We start from the raw sequence: 14,114 nt of genomic DNA on the forward strand, positions 1-14,114 counted from the left end.
TTTGTTGAAAATGATTATTCTATATAGTCATAGCACTGCTGCTATGTTGAATCCAAGTAATACAGGAGAGACTGCCAGAGGCGCTCCACTTATTGTTAAATGTAATAAATTTTCTTTTCAAGATGCAAAGAGTTGCTATTGTTGTTCAGGGGGCCGCGGAAGCGAGGGTGGGGCTGCGAGGGCTTCAGCCCCCGTACTTGTTTTTTTCCAAAATTGGGTACAAAAGCCATCTGATTATGATGTTTTGCAATACCAGCCCCCCCCCCCACTTTCGGCTCAGCCCCCGCGCTTTCAAAACCATTCCGCGGCCCCTGTTGTTGGCATCCTTCTCTTTTTTTTCAATGTAATGCATTTTCTTTTCAAGATGTTTTGAGTTGTTATACTGTTATATGCATCTTAATCTGTAATGATCATGCAGGATGCATCCATTGAATTCAAATCGCTGAGTGATCCATCATACGGGAATTTAATCAAATTAATTGAAGTGGTGAGTCCCAAGACTAGAATTTACTAAAGTTGTGTCCTTGCATCATGTTGCTTGCTGTCGGCTTTTTGCTATTTTCTTTTCAGAATACATAATGGGGAAAAATCAACGGATGAAACAGAAATATCTTTCCTGATGACGTAAGAATCTCTAAAATATCATTATTCTATTTAAATTTCTTTTTTTTTGCTGAGACCCCAGTCTTGATTTTCTACAAAGCCGCCATGATGTTATACGTTAATTAAGTTTCCAAGAAGAATCGTATTTATAGACTTCTTTCATAATTATCCTCGCCTGCAATGATTATAATAATAACAATGATGATTATAAATAATAATAAGTGTAATGATAATTAATAATGATGATAATATAATAATAGGGGGAAACAGGGCAGCTTTAATTACTAGTATAACAATTGAAACAGTAAATAAATCGTCAAACCAATCATCCCACAACTTAAACGATAAAATAAAAGCAAATCACAAAATTTAGGGACCAGCGTAAGTTTTTTCTCAAGTTTTTAGTCTGACTTAAAGTTATTCAAAGTTGGTGCATTTATGATGTCTGTAGGTAAAATGTTCCACTCAGTTTTTGGACCTATAGAAAAGGACTGTTGTGTTGATAAGAACATGTCCTGTTTAATTAATCAAGAGGAGCGTGTATTGTATTTATATAAATTCTGATTTGTATCAAACATCTGAGAAAATAATAATTAAAAAAAGTACAAGCCGATTGACATACTGATAAATGAAAATACATTGCTGGAAAGTTGTAAAAAGCAAAAAAAAAACAAAAAAAAAAGATCATCAAATACAAATTTAGGGGGGGGGGACCGTCCCCCCTCCTCAAATTTAGGGGGGACACGTCCCCCCGCTTCCGCCGCCTATGTCCACTCGTCAATGAATTCCAGGGGTGCTGCATAGGGAGAATAATACATACACAGAGCACCCGGCCCCCAGGAAAATCCGATGGATAAAAAAAAGCAAATTACCGCTGGCAGTACATCCGCCGCGCCGCTTGCGCATGCGTGCATGGCCGATTATTGTAAAGACTTTCGCAATGTTGTGCAATGCTGTTGTCGGCTGCATTGTGCCTTTCGAGATGAACATTTCATCATTTTACATATCTTGCACATAAATTTGTAACTGAGTACTCGTACCTGATCTAGGAAGAGATGTAGAAATTTAAAGTAAGTACTGTTTGATAACCTAGATGTTGGTTTTGAAGAGAAACCACAATATTTATTGCGGAACTGTACAATTCAGTCCCACGCACTGATTTTGATAGTAGTAACTTAACGAACGAGGGTGACCCGGTTAGTTTGATCGACTTGTATATTGACATTGGTTACTGGTTAACCTATCTATTGGTTTCTCCCTTGTCACAGATTCTTCATTTTGTGAATTGTGTGATCGTCATTGAAACATGTCACAAGAAATTACCCGAGAGGTCGATGAAGACCATGAAAAGGAGAATGACCAGTTCAAACACAGTGAACGACTTGGCAAGAAACTCGCTTACCTACTTCGATATGGAGCGAAACAGGAAGGACTGTCCGTTTGTCCACAAGGTATGTTTGTTCATCTTTACATGTACCTGTTCACTGCTACCATCCTGCCTGTGGAGAATCTACAGGTAGGACTATAATGACTGGTATGCCAATGCTGTACATAGCACACACTTTACAAAATCATTAAAATATCACTTTTGTGATCAAAATTATCAATTTCCATACAGTTTTCCATACATTTATTTTTCATTAGTAGGTCTAATGTTAGAATAATTTTTGCATTCACCAGAGCACTCAAAAACTTGAATTTTTGGCATATTTTTGTGTACGCCCTCTAATGGTGGAAAGTAATATGGCAAGAAAATTTTCATTTTTCAATCTCTATTTTTAATTAAGAAAAAATAATTTAAAGAATTGAATTTACATAAGAGCCAAATTATATGATGAATAGCTGTGATGAAAACTGACAATGGAAGAAAGTCAAGCATTTGTCCCATAGAAAAAGAGAAAATATCCAAACATTGCCACCCTTATTTTGCCACACATGGAGATGTAACTGAGAACAAGGTTAGCCTATATCATAACCTTGTTCACTGAATGAGTGTTCACATGTAAGGATGTGCCTGATCCAGAAATTTATTTGTTGCTCTAATGTTAGTAAAGGCTGGGATTATCATAATCATCATAGTATTATTAACTTTTTCTCACCTTATGAAAGTACATCGTCATGGTTGTTAAAAAAGTGATTTTGTGCTATTCTCATGATTTTGTCTATCAGCAGTAGTAGAATAACCACTAATCCACTCACACATATTGCATGGTTTCAGGTTAGTATGCTATACTAACCTTGCACTACGAGTGATTATGCAATAGATTTTGGAGTTGTCGGCTTACATCGCTTCATAATAAGAGGAATTATGTTTGCCGAATCTCGTCTGTTTCCCTACTCACCGGGGCTCGTTCTGGTGATTATCTGTCCGTTTACTGTTTTGCATTTTTTATTATCATATTTTATATAAAAGGTGCATAAAAAAGAGCAAAATTGCTTACCTCGGCCTGGAAAGGTGCTTCACATGTCTCTTCCATGGAAATAAAAGAAAGCTTGATGCTGGTTCAGCTTGTCATTATTTTATAACTATGTATAAATTCAATAAATGTGCATTTCCTATGATTGTTAGATAGAATATAGACATTGATAAAGTCAATAACTTAAAAGATTATGTAATTTTAGATTATAATTGCTGATGATAACACTTTTTGGAAAACATTTGAAGCCATGAAACAAAAAATAGAAAATTCTACATGCCTTGAACGAAGCCAGTATTGCGAGCCTATGTTCGTGTGTCAACAAACGTTCCATCAAAGTTTATACAGTAAAAAGATTGGCCACTTTGCTGACTTCACGTATCGATTTACGTGTAAAATAATTTTGGCGCCTAGTCTTTCCCTTGTAATGTCTTTGATATGAATATAAATCATGCGCCCTCTTTAGACGAAAAATTCAGAAAGGGTGAGTCTTTACCATTGTCCAGACCATATTTCGTCAAGGAGAAGAAGGGACCGAGGACCCTCCTTTTTACAATAAGCCCGCTCCAAGGCCCCGTTTTTTGTCTCACCCGCGGCACACCCCTACAACTTTTTTGGTCGAGTGCCCCCCCCCCCCCCCCCCGGGTAATGCACCCATGGGTACCACTAACCAGCAGATCTATTCTCTATGTTATCAGGTGTCTCAAGTAGGATCAAGATTAGACCAATAAATAGGTCTTTATTTCTGTCAGGGCGACAGGCGAGGAACTTTGTTCCTTGAATACTGGGATAGCATCCAGCGCCTTACCTGTGCTGCACTCATTAGTGTGGATTGGACATAGTGGTTAATTCTGGGTGCCCTATTGCTAGAGCTTTTGTGAGTTATGTTCCGGCCGGGTATCCATCACCCTTAAACTGCTGGAGAACAGAGCAGCGAGAAGGCATTTCATGATTACCTACGGTGTACCATGATACATGAAGGAGTGTGTCAGTAGCTGTCTGCATGCAACAGAAACACTTGTTAACTTAGGGCTTGCCTACCTATGCATGTGAAGACTGAACTCCAATGGACTCTGCGGAAGAAACCACCAGATTGGTTCAACGGAGAGGAAGGCGGGTACAGCAATGCACTGTGGAGTGCATAGGGCAAGATGAGGCACGTAGAATATCTTGGTCATCCACTGCATCCGTTTCTATCTCCAGGCGTCTTGACCTTGTCTTGCAACTGGATCCAGATGGTCTCGGACGAGAGAGTGAGGTCGACGATGCGCAACTCTTCTTCACTTTAAACAAAATTCACAGCGCAAGTCATCAATCATCCTTTCATCAACTTCATTTACCAAGTCCTGTGGCGTCTGGCACGCGACGTAGCGACAGGTGTGGGTACACTGGCAGTCGTAGCCGCAATCCTGCACACAGGCGGCCCAGGCCATATGGTCGCTATGCACTGACCGGAGCAGCAGTGGATTTCGGCAGCCGTCTGGGTGACTGAGCAGCCCTCTTTAGGAACGCACTGCTCACCTCCATGGCATGAGGAGAGGACTGGAAAAGGTGTCCCAAACATTGCCTGCTCCACCTAACCCTAACCAGAATACCGCGTCTGGTGGGGGCCCTACTATTGCGGTCGAAAACAAGGAAAGAAGAAAACAAAGACAACACATCTTAACTTTGCGTCTTGGAACATTCGCACTCTTCTCGACAGAGATGTCTCAGAGAGACCCCAAAGACGCACAGCACTAATTGCGAGTGAACTTGGAAGATACAACATTGACATCGCTGCTCTAAGCGAAACCAGGCTGGCAGGTGAGGGAGAACTATGTGAAAGAGGTGCAGGTTATACATTCTTTTGGAGTGGACGTGGACCTGGAGAGAAACGTGAGTCTGGAGTTGGCTTTGCGATGAAGACAGCACTGGTTGGCAAATTAGCTGGTCCTCCAAAGGGTTTTAATGATCGCCTTATGACAGTTAGACTCCCCCTTTGTGGGGAAAGAAAATTCATTACCATCATTAGCGCATATGCCCCTACCATGACAAACCCTGATGAGACCAAGGACAAGTTTTATGAAGACTTGAACAGTGTCATCACAGCTGTTCCCCATGCTGACAAACTCACTATCCTTGGTGATTTCAATGCGAGAGTTGGCCATGACAGCGTCTCCTGGGAAGGTGTGATCGGGAAGCATGGGGTCGGAAACTGCAACAGCAATGGTCTGCTACTACTTCAGACCTGTGCAGAGCATGGACTTTTGATTACGAATACAGTGTTCAACCTCCCTACCCGGAACAGGACTTCATGGATGCATCCACGCTCAAAACACTGGCATCTCATTGATTATATCATAGTAAGAAAGAGGGACAGACAAGATGTACGTGTCACTAAGTCTATGTGTGGCGCAGAGTGTTGGACAGATCACCGCCTTGTCGTCTCCAAATTCAATCTCCATGTTCAGCCCAAGAGACGACCACAAGGCATGAAAGCGCCAAAGCGTCTGGACATCAACAAACTGAAAATCGACAACTTCAAACAGTCCTTTTCCGACACCCTGGAACAACGCTTACAGTCCACTTCATTGGAAGGCCAGGATGTCGAGAATGCATGGGCTGCACTTCGTGACACATTGCATAACACAGCCATGGAGTGTCTTGGGCCATGCACCAGGAAACACAAGGACTGGTTTGATGAAAACTGTACTGAGATCAAGCAGTTGCTAGAGGAAAATCGTCGGGTCTATAAGTCTTATCTTGATGACCCAACGTCATTAGCTAAGAAAGATACACTGAGGAGTGTGCGGAGCAATCTTCAGGCAAAGTTGCGCCAAATGCAGGATTCCTGGTTGAGTAGCAGAGCGGATGAGATCCAGGGCTTTGCAGACAGAAATGACATGAAAAACTTCTATGATGGCCTGAAGGAAGTCTATGGTCCCTCTACCGCAGGATCATCGTCTCCCCTCCTCAGTGCTGATGGGTCTACTATAATCACAGACAAAGAGAAAATTCTAGAAAGATGGGCAGAGCACTTCAACGGTGTACTGAACATGCCTTTAGTTGTAAAAAACGAAGCCATTGACAGGCTACCTCAGGTCCCGGTCGATGAGACATTGGATGCCATACCAACCTTGGAGGAGACTCAGAAAGCAATCCATTCATTATCTAGTGGCAAAGCTCCGGGTTTGGACTCCATTCCAGCTGAAATCTACAAAGAAGGTGGTATGGCCCTGTCTAAGAAACTCCACCAGTTGTTTCAACAAATTTGGCAACATGAGACAGTGCCTCAGGACTTCAAAGATGCCTCCATCATACATCTATACAAACGCAAAGGAAATCGCCAAGCTTGTGACAATCATCGTGGAATATCTCTGTTGTCCATCGCAGGCAAGATCCTTGCTAGAGTCCTACTCAATCGCCTCACCTTACACCTTGAGCAAGGCCTCCTACCTGAAAGCCAATGTGGCTTCCGGAAAGCACGTGGCACTGTTGACATGGTGTTTGCTGCTAGACAGCTACAAGAGAAGTGTCAGGAACAGAATGCTGACCTCTACTCAACCTACGTCGATCTTACCAAGGCTTTCGACACTGTTAGCAGAGAGGGTCTTTGGAGAATCATGGCGAAGTATGGTTGCCCAAAAAAGTTCATCGCCATCGTACGACAGCTTCATGATGGCATGCTGGCAAGAGTTCAGGACAACGGCGAGACCTCTGACTCATTCCATGTCTCCAACGGAGTGAAACAAGGCTGTGTCCTTGCTCCCACCTTGTTCAGTCTCATGTTCTCAGCCATGCTGACTGATGCCTTCAGCAACACAAACATGGGCATTGGCATTAGGTACAGGACTGATGGCTCTGTCTTCAACCTTAGGAGGCTTAAAGCAAAAACCAAAGTCTCAACTGACACTATCAATGACTTCCTGTTTGCTGATGATTGTGCCCTCAATGCTTCCACAGAGGTTGACATGCAACATAGTGTTGACAAGTTCTCTGAGGCCTGCAACAACTTCGGCCTTATCATCAGCACAAAGAAGACTGAAGTATTACATCAACCAGCTCCAGGAAAGCCTTACGTTGAACCCAACATCACAATAAGCGGACAACGTCTAAATGTGGTGGACAAGTTCACATACCTCGGCAGCACACTCTCAAGAAACGTTGTCATTGACGATGAAGTCAATGTCAGACTTGCTAAGGCAAGCGCTGCCTTCGGCAGACTTTACAAGAACGTTTGGAACAGGAGAGGAATCTCGGCAACAACCAAGATCAAGGTGTACAGGGCCATGGTTCTTACCACATTGTTGTACGGCTGTGAAACATGGACAGTATATCGGCGCCATGCCAGGAAGTTGAACCATTTCCACACCACCTGTCTGAGAAAACTTCTAGGCATCAAGTGGCAAGACAGGATACCAGACACTGAGGTCCTCACTCGTGCCAACCTGCTTAGCATTTACACCGTCCTGATGCAGTCTCAGCTCCGGTGGGCAGGACATGTAGCTCGTATGCCGGACGAACGTCTGCCAAAGAAACTTCTGTTTGGCGAGCTCCAGGAAGGAAGACGCTTTCATGGAGGCCCAAAGAAGCGATTTAAAGACACACTAAAAGAATCACTTAAGTCTTTTAACATCAACCATGACACATGGGAACAGAAAGCCCAAGACAGAGGAGCATGGCGAACAGCTGTACATAAGGGTGCTGTAACATGTGAGGCCAATAGGACCATAGTGGCCGTAGCCCGCAGGCAGGCCAGGAAGGCAAGGACTGCCAACCCTGTAGCAGCAGCCAATATTCCCTGTGCACACTGCCAGAGACTATTTAGGGCACAGATTGGCCTGACTAGCCATCTGCGGACCCATCAAGCTAATGATCAAACCCCAGGATGATTTGATGGTCCTCGTCGCATCGACGGACAAACAAGATTTCTGTCAGGGATATGCTCCGTCGAGACTTTGTCTGGCTCTGCGGTATCCCCTCTGTCAATAGAGACCGATGACGGCCATTGGGCTCTTAATGGTGGAGGTTTGACTGATGCTTGACTCCTCAATTACCCTTACTTCCCCTTTTGATGGGTGAAAAAAGGGCGTAATAATAAAGAGAAAATAATAATAAATATAATCAGCTTACCACCTTTCTGAAATATATGCTGGAAAATAAACTTTTTAATGACAAACTTTCAGAATCAGGTTTACTTTTGATTTACTATTTTCATTTTGTGAACTGAAAATTGGCTGGCGCGTCCGTATGCTCAGCTGTATTATAAACATTACAGCAAAAAATCAAAGAAGAACCTGATCCTGAATGTTTGTCATAAAAATTTGTTATTTTCCAGCATATACTTTTGCCCATCATTAAAAGAAGGAATTAAGCAGTAATCAATACACTGACAATGAAGTCGATTCTGTTAACTTAACCAGATTACCTTGTTTCTAGGTGGAATTATAAATCCATCTGTTTGTAGGAGTTTTTAAACATTTTTTAAAATAAAATTTTGGGGGTTTTTCCTTCACAGACAGTTAGCAATCTCGCACACAGTGTGAGGGACCTATATCCCATAGGCCCAATGTAAAAAGCAAGGTTCTGATTTTACTGTATTGATTCTGATTATTTTCAAAAGTTCAGTCATTCATAGACCTATGTTTCAATGAAAAATTTTGTTTTTAATAGTGAAAATCAATGTTGGGGTATTGGCCGGGGTATTTGAGACCTTTCGTTTTCTGTGACGTGCCATGTGGACGTACGAGATTAAGGAATTTTGGGAGCACTGCGCATGCGCGAAGTAATCTGTGACGAGCCTTCTCGTCCACTGACCAAATCTGTGACTCGTATTTGAGGGTTTTGACGTTCGGTGTCATAGTGCTCGAACGAGCGCTAGTATAGTTCGAACATGATGACGTCATCCCAGCTTGGCAAAAATGAATGAAGCCGCATCAACACTCGAGTTTCGTTGATTCAGCAGGGCTGGTAAACTGCAAATTACTGCTTGTTACCAGCTTTTCCATTACATTTAGTGTGTCCTGTTTTCAGACACTACATATCTGATAGGTAATTGATGTTTTATTTCCAAACAACCGTGTGTTTTCGGCTTTTTGCGCAAGAGTGCAAATGTTGCACCCACAGTCGCCCCACTGGTTCGTAGCGTGATGCTACGCCTGATTCTCCGGCCAAGCATCGGCCCGCTCGCTATCACGCTGGTAATTGCTGTGGCGTGGTACGGGTACGTCGACTTAAATCGAAATTGTTTTCATCAATGTACGAACGTGATACTGAACGAGCGGTGTCACCACTTCCGGTGAACTAGGAATACGTTGCAGTCGCAGACAATCGAAATCTCTCTATTGTTTCCCAGTACAGACTAGAAGAATGACTTCAGTATTATGCAAGAGGAATAGTGAATCAAAACGTCCACTGGAAAAAAACGTTGAAACAGAAAATTGAAGGTTTTGGTCTTCCTTTAGTATTACTTTTCAAAGTTTAAAGTTTGCATAGAATAGCTTCAATTTTTAAAGATCACCGGATACCTGCGTAAGCAGGCGCGTAGCCAGGGGGGGCGGTGGGGGCGGTCGCCCCCCCCAAAACGTCCCCAAAAAGAAAAAAAAAGAAGGGAAAAAAGAGAGGAGAAAAGGAAAAGGGAAGGGAGGAAAGGGAAGAAAGGTAGCTTAGTGTTTTTTGTTTTTATTCTTTATTTTTTTCTCAAAAGAGAAACTCCTTCACTCTTCTTGCTCTAAATTCAAATATGAATTTTGCTTCTCCTCTGTTTTGCGAGTTAAAAATATTCACTGATGCTAAATTGTTTATAATCAAATCTGATCTTTCCAAAGAAAGTTTCAATATATCTTTGAGAATACCCTTTTCTCGGGACCCTTTTTATGGCAAGAAAAATTGATAAAACACTTTAGCTTCCGCGCTTCGCGCGGAGTTATTATCATTTTAATTTCCTCCATTGTATACCTCTTTTGTGCGTTCACAATCACTTTTGAAAACAAGGTTCAAAATCGCAATATAGTCAACCGAATTGGAGGTACTGGAGACAAGAGAAACGGCTCCTTTTCATTTTAATTTATGAAACACTAAAAGCTTCGCGCTTCGCGCGGGAGGGGGAAACTCCCCCTCCCTGCACCCACCCCCTAGGGAGCGCGCTTCGCGCGCTCTGTAAGTGTTGGCACGCTTTGCGTGCATTTACCGCCCCCTCCAAAATGAAATCCTGGCTTATCCAAAATTGTATGATCTAATCATTTTCATTTGAAAAATCTTAATATTCAGGTTATGTCAAGTTGAATGACCTTGTCCAAGTTTCCCTTCTTAAATGGTATAAGACAGAAGAGGTTCTTCAGGAAATACAATCATCAAAATCCTTCAATGGCAAGAGAAGATATGAGGATAAGAAAGAGAACAACACTGTCTATGTTAGAGCCAGCTATAACCGGAGATTTGAGAGGGTATGTATGCTGGTACTCTGTCTTCCCTTTTCTCTTTTAGATAATATGCTGCAGAGTTCATAGGATGGTGTCCTCTAAACAATTTATATTAAATTTTAAAATATTACATGATCAGAATTGATTAAAAATGCATGAATTGTAAAAAGCATTTATTCAATGCCTTATTTTGATTTGACCCTGATTTTCCAGAGTTTAGATTGACTTGTACTGCTATCTGTTCTAAAGAAAGTAGACCATGACTTTTGTATGCTAAGTTTAATGGTACTTGAAGATCTTTTAGATTGAAGTGACTTCCAGGAAGTTCCAGCGTGCCTATTCGTTTCAACTTGAGATACCCGAGAGTTTTTCACAATGAGTTCAGCTGGACTTAAGGTCATGCTTAGGTGCCAACGAACACATGATTTTAAACATATACATGGACATTGGACATGCTTAATGTCAACATAGCAGAAAATATGCAGTAGAGTGTAATTTGACCAGTGACATGATGCATTATATGATATACACATCTTGAAATTTATTTGTGGTTCTTAGTCACACTTAATCCTTTATGACTACCCCCCATGATAATTCCTGTTTGTGAAAAAGTTGCAATTTGATATGAATTAATGCAGACATATCACTTAGAGCTGAATAAAAAACTGATAAATCATTTGGTATAGATTTTGATAACCGTAACTTTGATTCTATTTTATGGCGTTTGTTTCCATTTCCACAGAATCCATATCATGAAGAAACCAAGGTTCCTCGTCTCCTTGAGAGTTGCATGCAGTATATATGTACAAACATAAAGGACTACTCTCTAGAAGATTGCCCAGATGAGTTTCTTGTCAAGTAAGTCATAGATAGGAGAAACTTATAGTCATAAGCCGGTATTCTGAAGTCGGGTTTAACTTAAACTCAGGTTGAAAGTTGTGGTTTAAGTATGGACAGCCAATTGTTACATAAATTACTAATGGTAGAGATATCATATTTCAGCTCATTTGGCTCTCAAATCATTCATAATTGTCAAGGAAGTATATATATAGATTATAGTCTTCACCATCGATGAATCAGGAAAGAGCGCAGTAAACATAAGAAACGTACAACTTAATAAAGAAATTGATACGTTTGGCTTCCCATACTTAAACCACAACTTTAAACCTAGTCTAAGTTAAACCTGACTTCAGAATACGGGACACAGTGAGAAGATTGATCGTGGGAACCACTGACAGACAAACAGACAGACACACACACAGACCGAGTTTACAAAGGTTTTACATCTCCTGGAAGTTTGCATGTTGCATCTTTACAAAGATATTACTCTTACAAAGTTTCAGTCATTCATAGTGTCATGCATAACTTAAATAATGTTAACAAATGGCAAGAACTTGTTGTTTTTATACAATCATTAATGTTTGAATTAACAGCAAATAATCTAAAGCATTTCTGTTAACACACAAGTAAAAATTAGAATTTAAAAGATATATCTATGAACTGTTTTTAATACATTCTCATTTTACATAGTCAGGAGAAACTTAATAACATTTGCATTTATTTTAAAATTCCATTCTTTAGTAAAGTCATTTGTAACTTAACAAACATCAGCCTCTCATCCATCTTGGTAATAAACATTTACCTATGTATCACGTTTGAAGTTGTCTTGTCTAAATATCTAATGTGATTTTATTGTGTCTTTACACTATAAGTATTCAGGTTACTAACAGTCAAGTTAACATTGATTTGAATCAATGCACATTATTTATGTTGGGTACTAGAAGGATTTTGTTATGGGTATCAAGTATGTAAGAAACCATGGATATTGATGATTGTAATCAAGAAACTTCCTAATTATCATTTGTTAACAGTGAATTGCTGCACAGGTTGAAAAGGAAAGGAAAGCTGACCAATGTAGCCTTGGAGAATCTTCTTGGTCCATACATCGAGACACTGAACTTAGAGGGAGCCCTAATCACACAGAAAGCACCTAAGATCATCACTCAACAATGTCCCAACCTCCGCAACCTTAACCTCAAGGATTGTGGGTATGTCATCACGGATCATGTGCTGACTTTCCTCATGAAGGTATGAAGATTTGATGTGGTTTTCGATGCATTTGCTTTCTAAAGAATATTATAAGGACAATTATGTATTTCATCCCATCTGCAGGAACCAATAGAAAATAATCAGGTCAATAAACAATTGAGAGGAAATTTGGCAACTTGCACAATTAATTAAAATATGATTAGTAGAAGCTGGGACATAAAATAAGAATATATGTGTTTAAATTCCTTTATTTCATATTAAATTTTTCACAGTTTCTAAATGTTTTCATGGACCTCAGATATGATTGTTATTGGGCACTGGATACCTTCTTCCAAATTGTTTAACTCTATAGAGGCTAATGGAAGAGAATATATTATTTTATTTCATTCTAAATTTATCACTTGTTTCCCCATCTTCTACCTCTCCTTTTCCCCTCTATCTTCCTCCCAACACTTTCCATCAATGTCTGTTTTCTCTCCTTTTCTTTCCCTTTTTCCTTCTTAAATTTTGTCTCCTGCTCTTCCTCCCTCATTCCCTCTTTTTTCTTTTATCCCTTTCATCTCATTTCCTGACTCTTTTCATTCCACTCTTTCTTTCTCTTTGTCACTCTTTCTCTTAATTTGCTTTCTCTTCTTTCCTTATATCCCTTCCCTCTCTCTCTGCCTCTCTCTTCCATGCACCCTCACACTTTCTCTTTCTCCTGATTCCTTCCTTCAGAGACTTCCAGATCTCAGGGTCTTAAACCTGTCCAACTGCAACCACCTGACAGGCAAGTCCTTGCGTACCATACCCAAACACCTCCCACACCTTCAGATCCTCAACCTAACCTTGGTCAAGAGCGTTTCTGAGAGCGACCTGCTGGCGATCATTGAGGGATGTTACAATCTGGAGAAGATTATGTTTTTTGCTGTCAAGCTTTCACTGTCTGATGAAGCCTGTATCAGGATTGCCAAAGTGTGTGGAGAGAGACCACTCAAGGTTATGTATGACAATAACAGTGTCAGTTGATCTTCTACTGCAGTAACTATATGAGATGATGGAACGGTTTTGGATACCAATAACCATGCAGGTTAATGGAACAGTTTTGATGGCTATGTGCATATGAGTTAGTGGATACTTTTCAGGCTAGAATATTGAGCGACTGAGTCTCTAGAATACTATTCTTAAATTTCAAGAGTCTTTGAAAATGAAGCAGCCTGTTTGTATTTGTGGTACAGTTATGACTGAATGCATATAATGTAACTCTATGAGTTTATGCATAGAGTTGAGGGCCAGAATAGGAGTTTGCAAATTTCTGGTAAGTTCAAAACATATTTGGGTAAATGCAAGTCTTAATCATTATTGTGTAAATGCAAGTCCAAAGCCACAAAGTGTAAATGCTAAGATGCTGCATTTCAGAATCCTTTATATAAGGGACATGGCTTGTAATGCCTTTTGAGTTTATGCGATGTTCCATTTGAAAATATGGGTATGTAATCCAACTGTATTGCAAGATTTAGTTCTTGTTACCTTCTTCCCTGATAGAATTGTACTCTCTGAACATTGTATAATAATAATGGTATATTTACCCAGGGTAGCCACTTCAGTTTTTTAAACTGTTCTCCCAGCGGCCGCTGCAATTATTACCCGGCTAAGCTAGGCTACC

The 14,114-nt window shown here is 40.6% G+C and overlaps 1 protein-coding gene across 2 annotated transcripts; it reads left to right on the plus strand.

Annotated features, from left to right (window-relative positions):
• The first annotated feature begins 606 nt into the window (after positions 1–606).
• Positions 607–13,783, plus strand: LOC121409218. Of its 2 annotated transcripts, none has more exons than XM_041601074.1 (6): positions 607–624; positions 1,872–2,054; positions 10,269–10,444; positions 11,163–11,278; positions 12,292–12,508; positions 13,187–13,783. In XM_041601074.1, the coding sequence occupies exons 2-6, from the start codon at positions 1,910–1,912 to the stop codon at positions 13,475–13,477; spliced, it is 945 nt and encodes a 314-aa protein (XP_041457008.1). In that variant the 5' UTR covers positions 607–624; positions 1,872–1,909; the 3' UTR covers positions 13,478–13,783. The 2 variants fall into 2 exon arrangements, with proteins under 2 accessions (XP_041457008.1, XP_041457006.1); XM_041601072.1 differs by lacking the exon at positions 607–624 and adding an exon at positions 1,511–1,673.
• The last annotated feature ends 331 nt before the right edge of the window (positions 13,784–14,114 follow it).

This window comes from Lytechinus variegatus, chromosome 2 (assembly GCF_018143015.1).
Source record: "Lytechinus variegatus isolate NC3 chromosome 2, Lvar_3.0, whole genome shotgun sequence".
Lineage (NCBI taxonomy): Eukaryota > Metazoa > Echinodermata > Echinoidea > Temnopleuroida > Toxopneustidae > Lytechinus > Lytechinus variegatus.

Excerpts from the sequence above, each read along its gene's own strand:
- LOC121409218 (XM_041601074.1), top strand. The coding sequence starts at position 1,910 with ATGTCACAAGAAATTACCCGAGAGGTCGATGAAGACCATGAAAAGGAG. Across the intron at positions 10,445-11,162 it reads ATAACCGGAGATTTGAGAGG|AATCCATATCATGAAGAAAC; the intron begins GTATGTATGCTG and ends CCATTTCCACAG. Across the intron at positions 11,279-12,291 it reads CCAGATGAGTTTCTTGTCAA|TGAATTGCTGCACAGGTTGA; the intron begins GTAAGTCATAGA and ends ATTTGTTAACAG.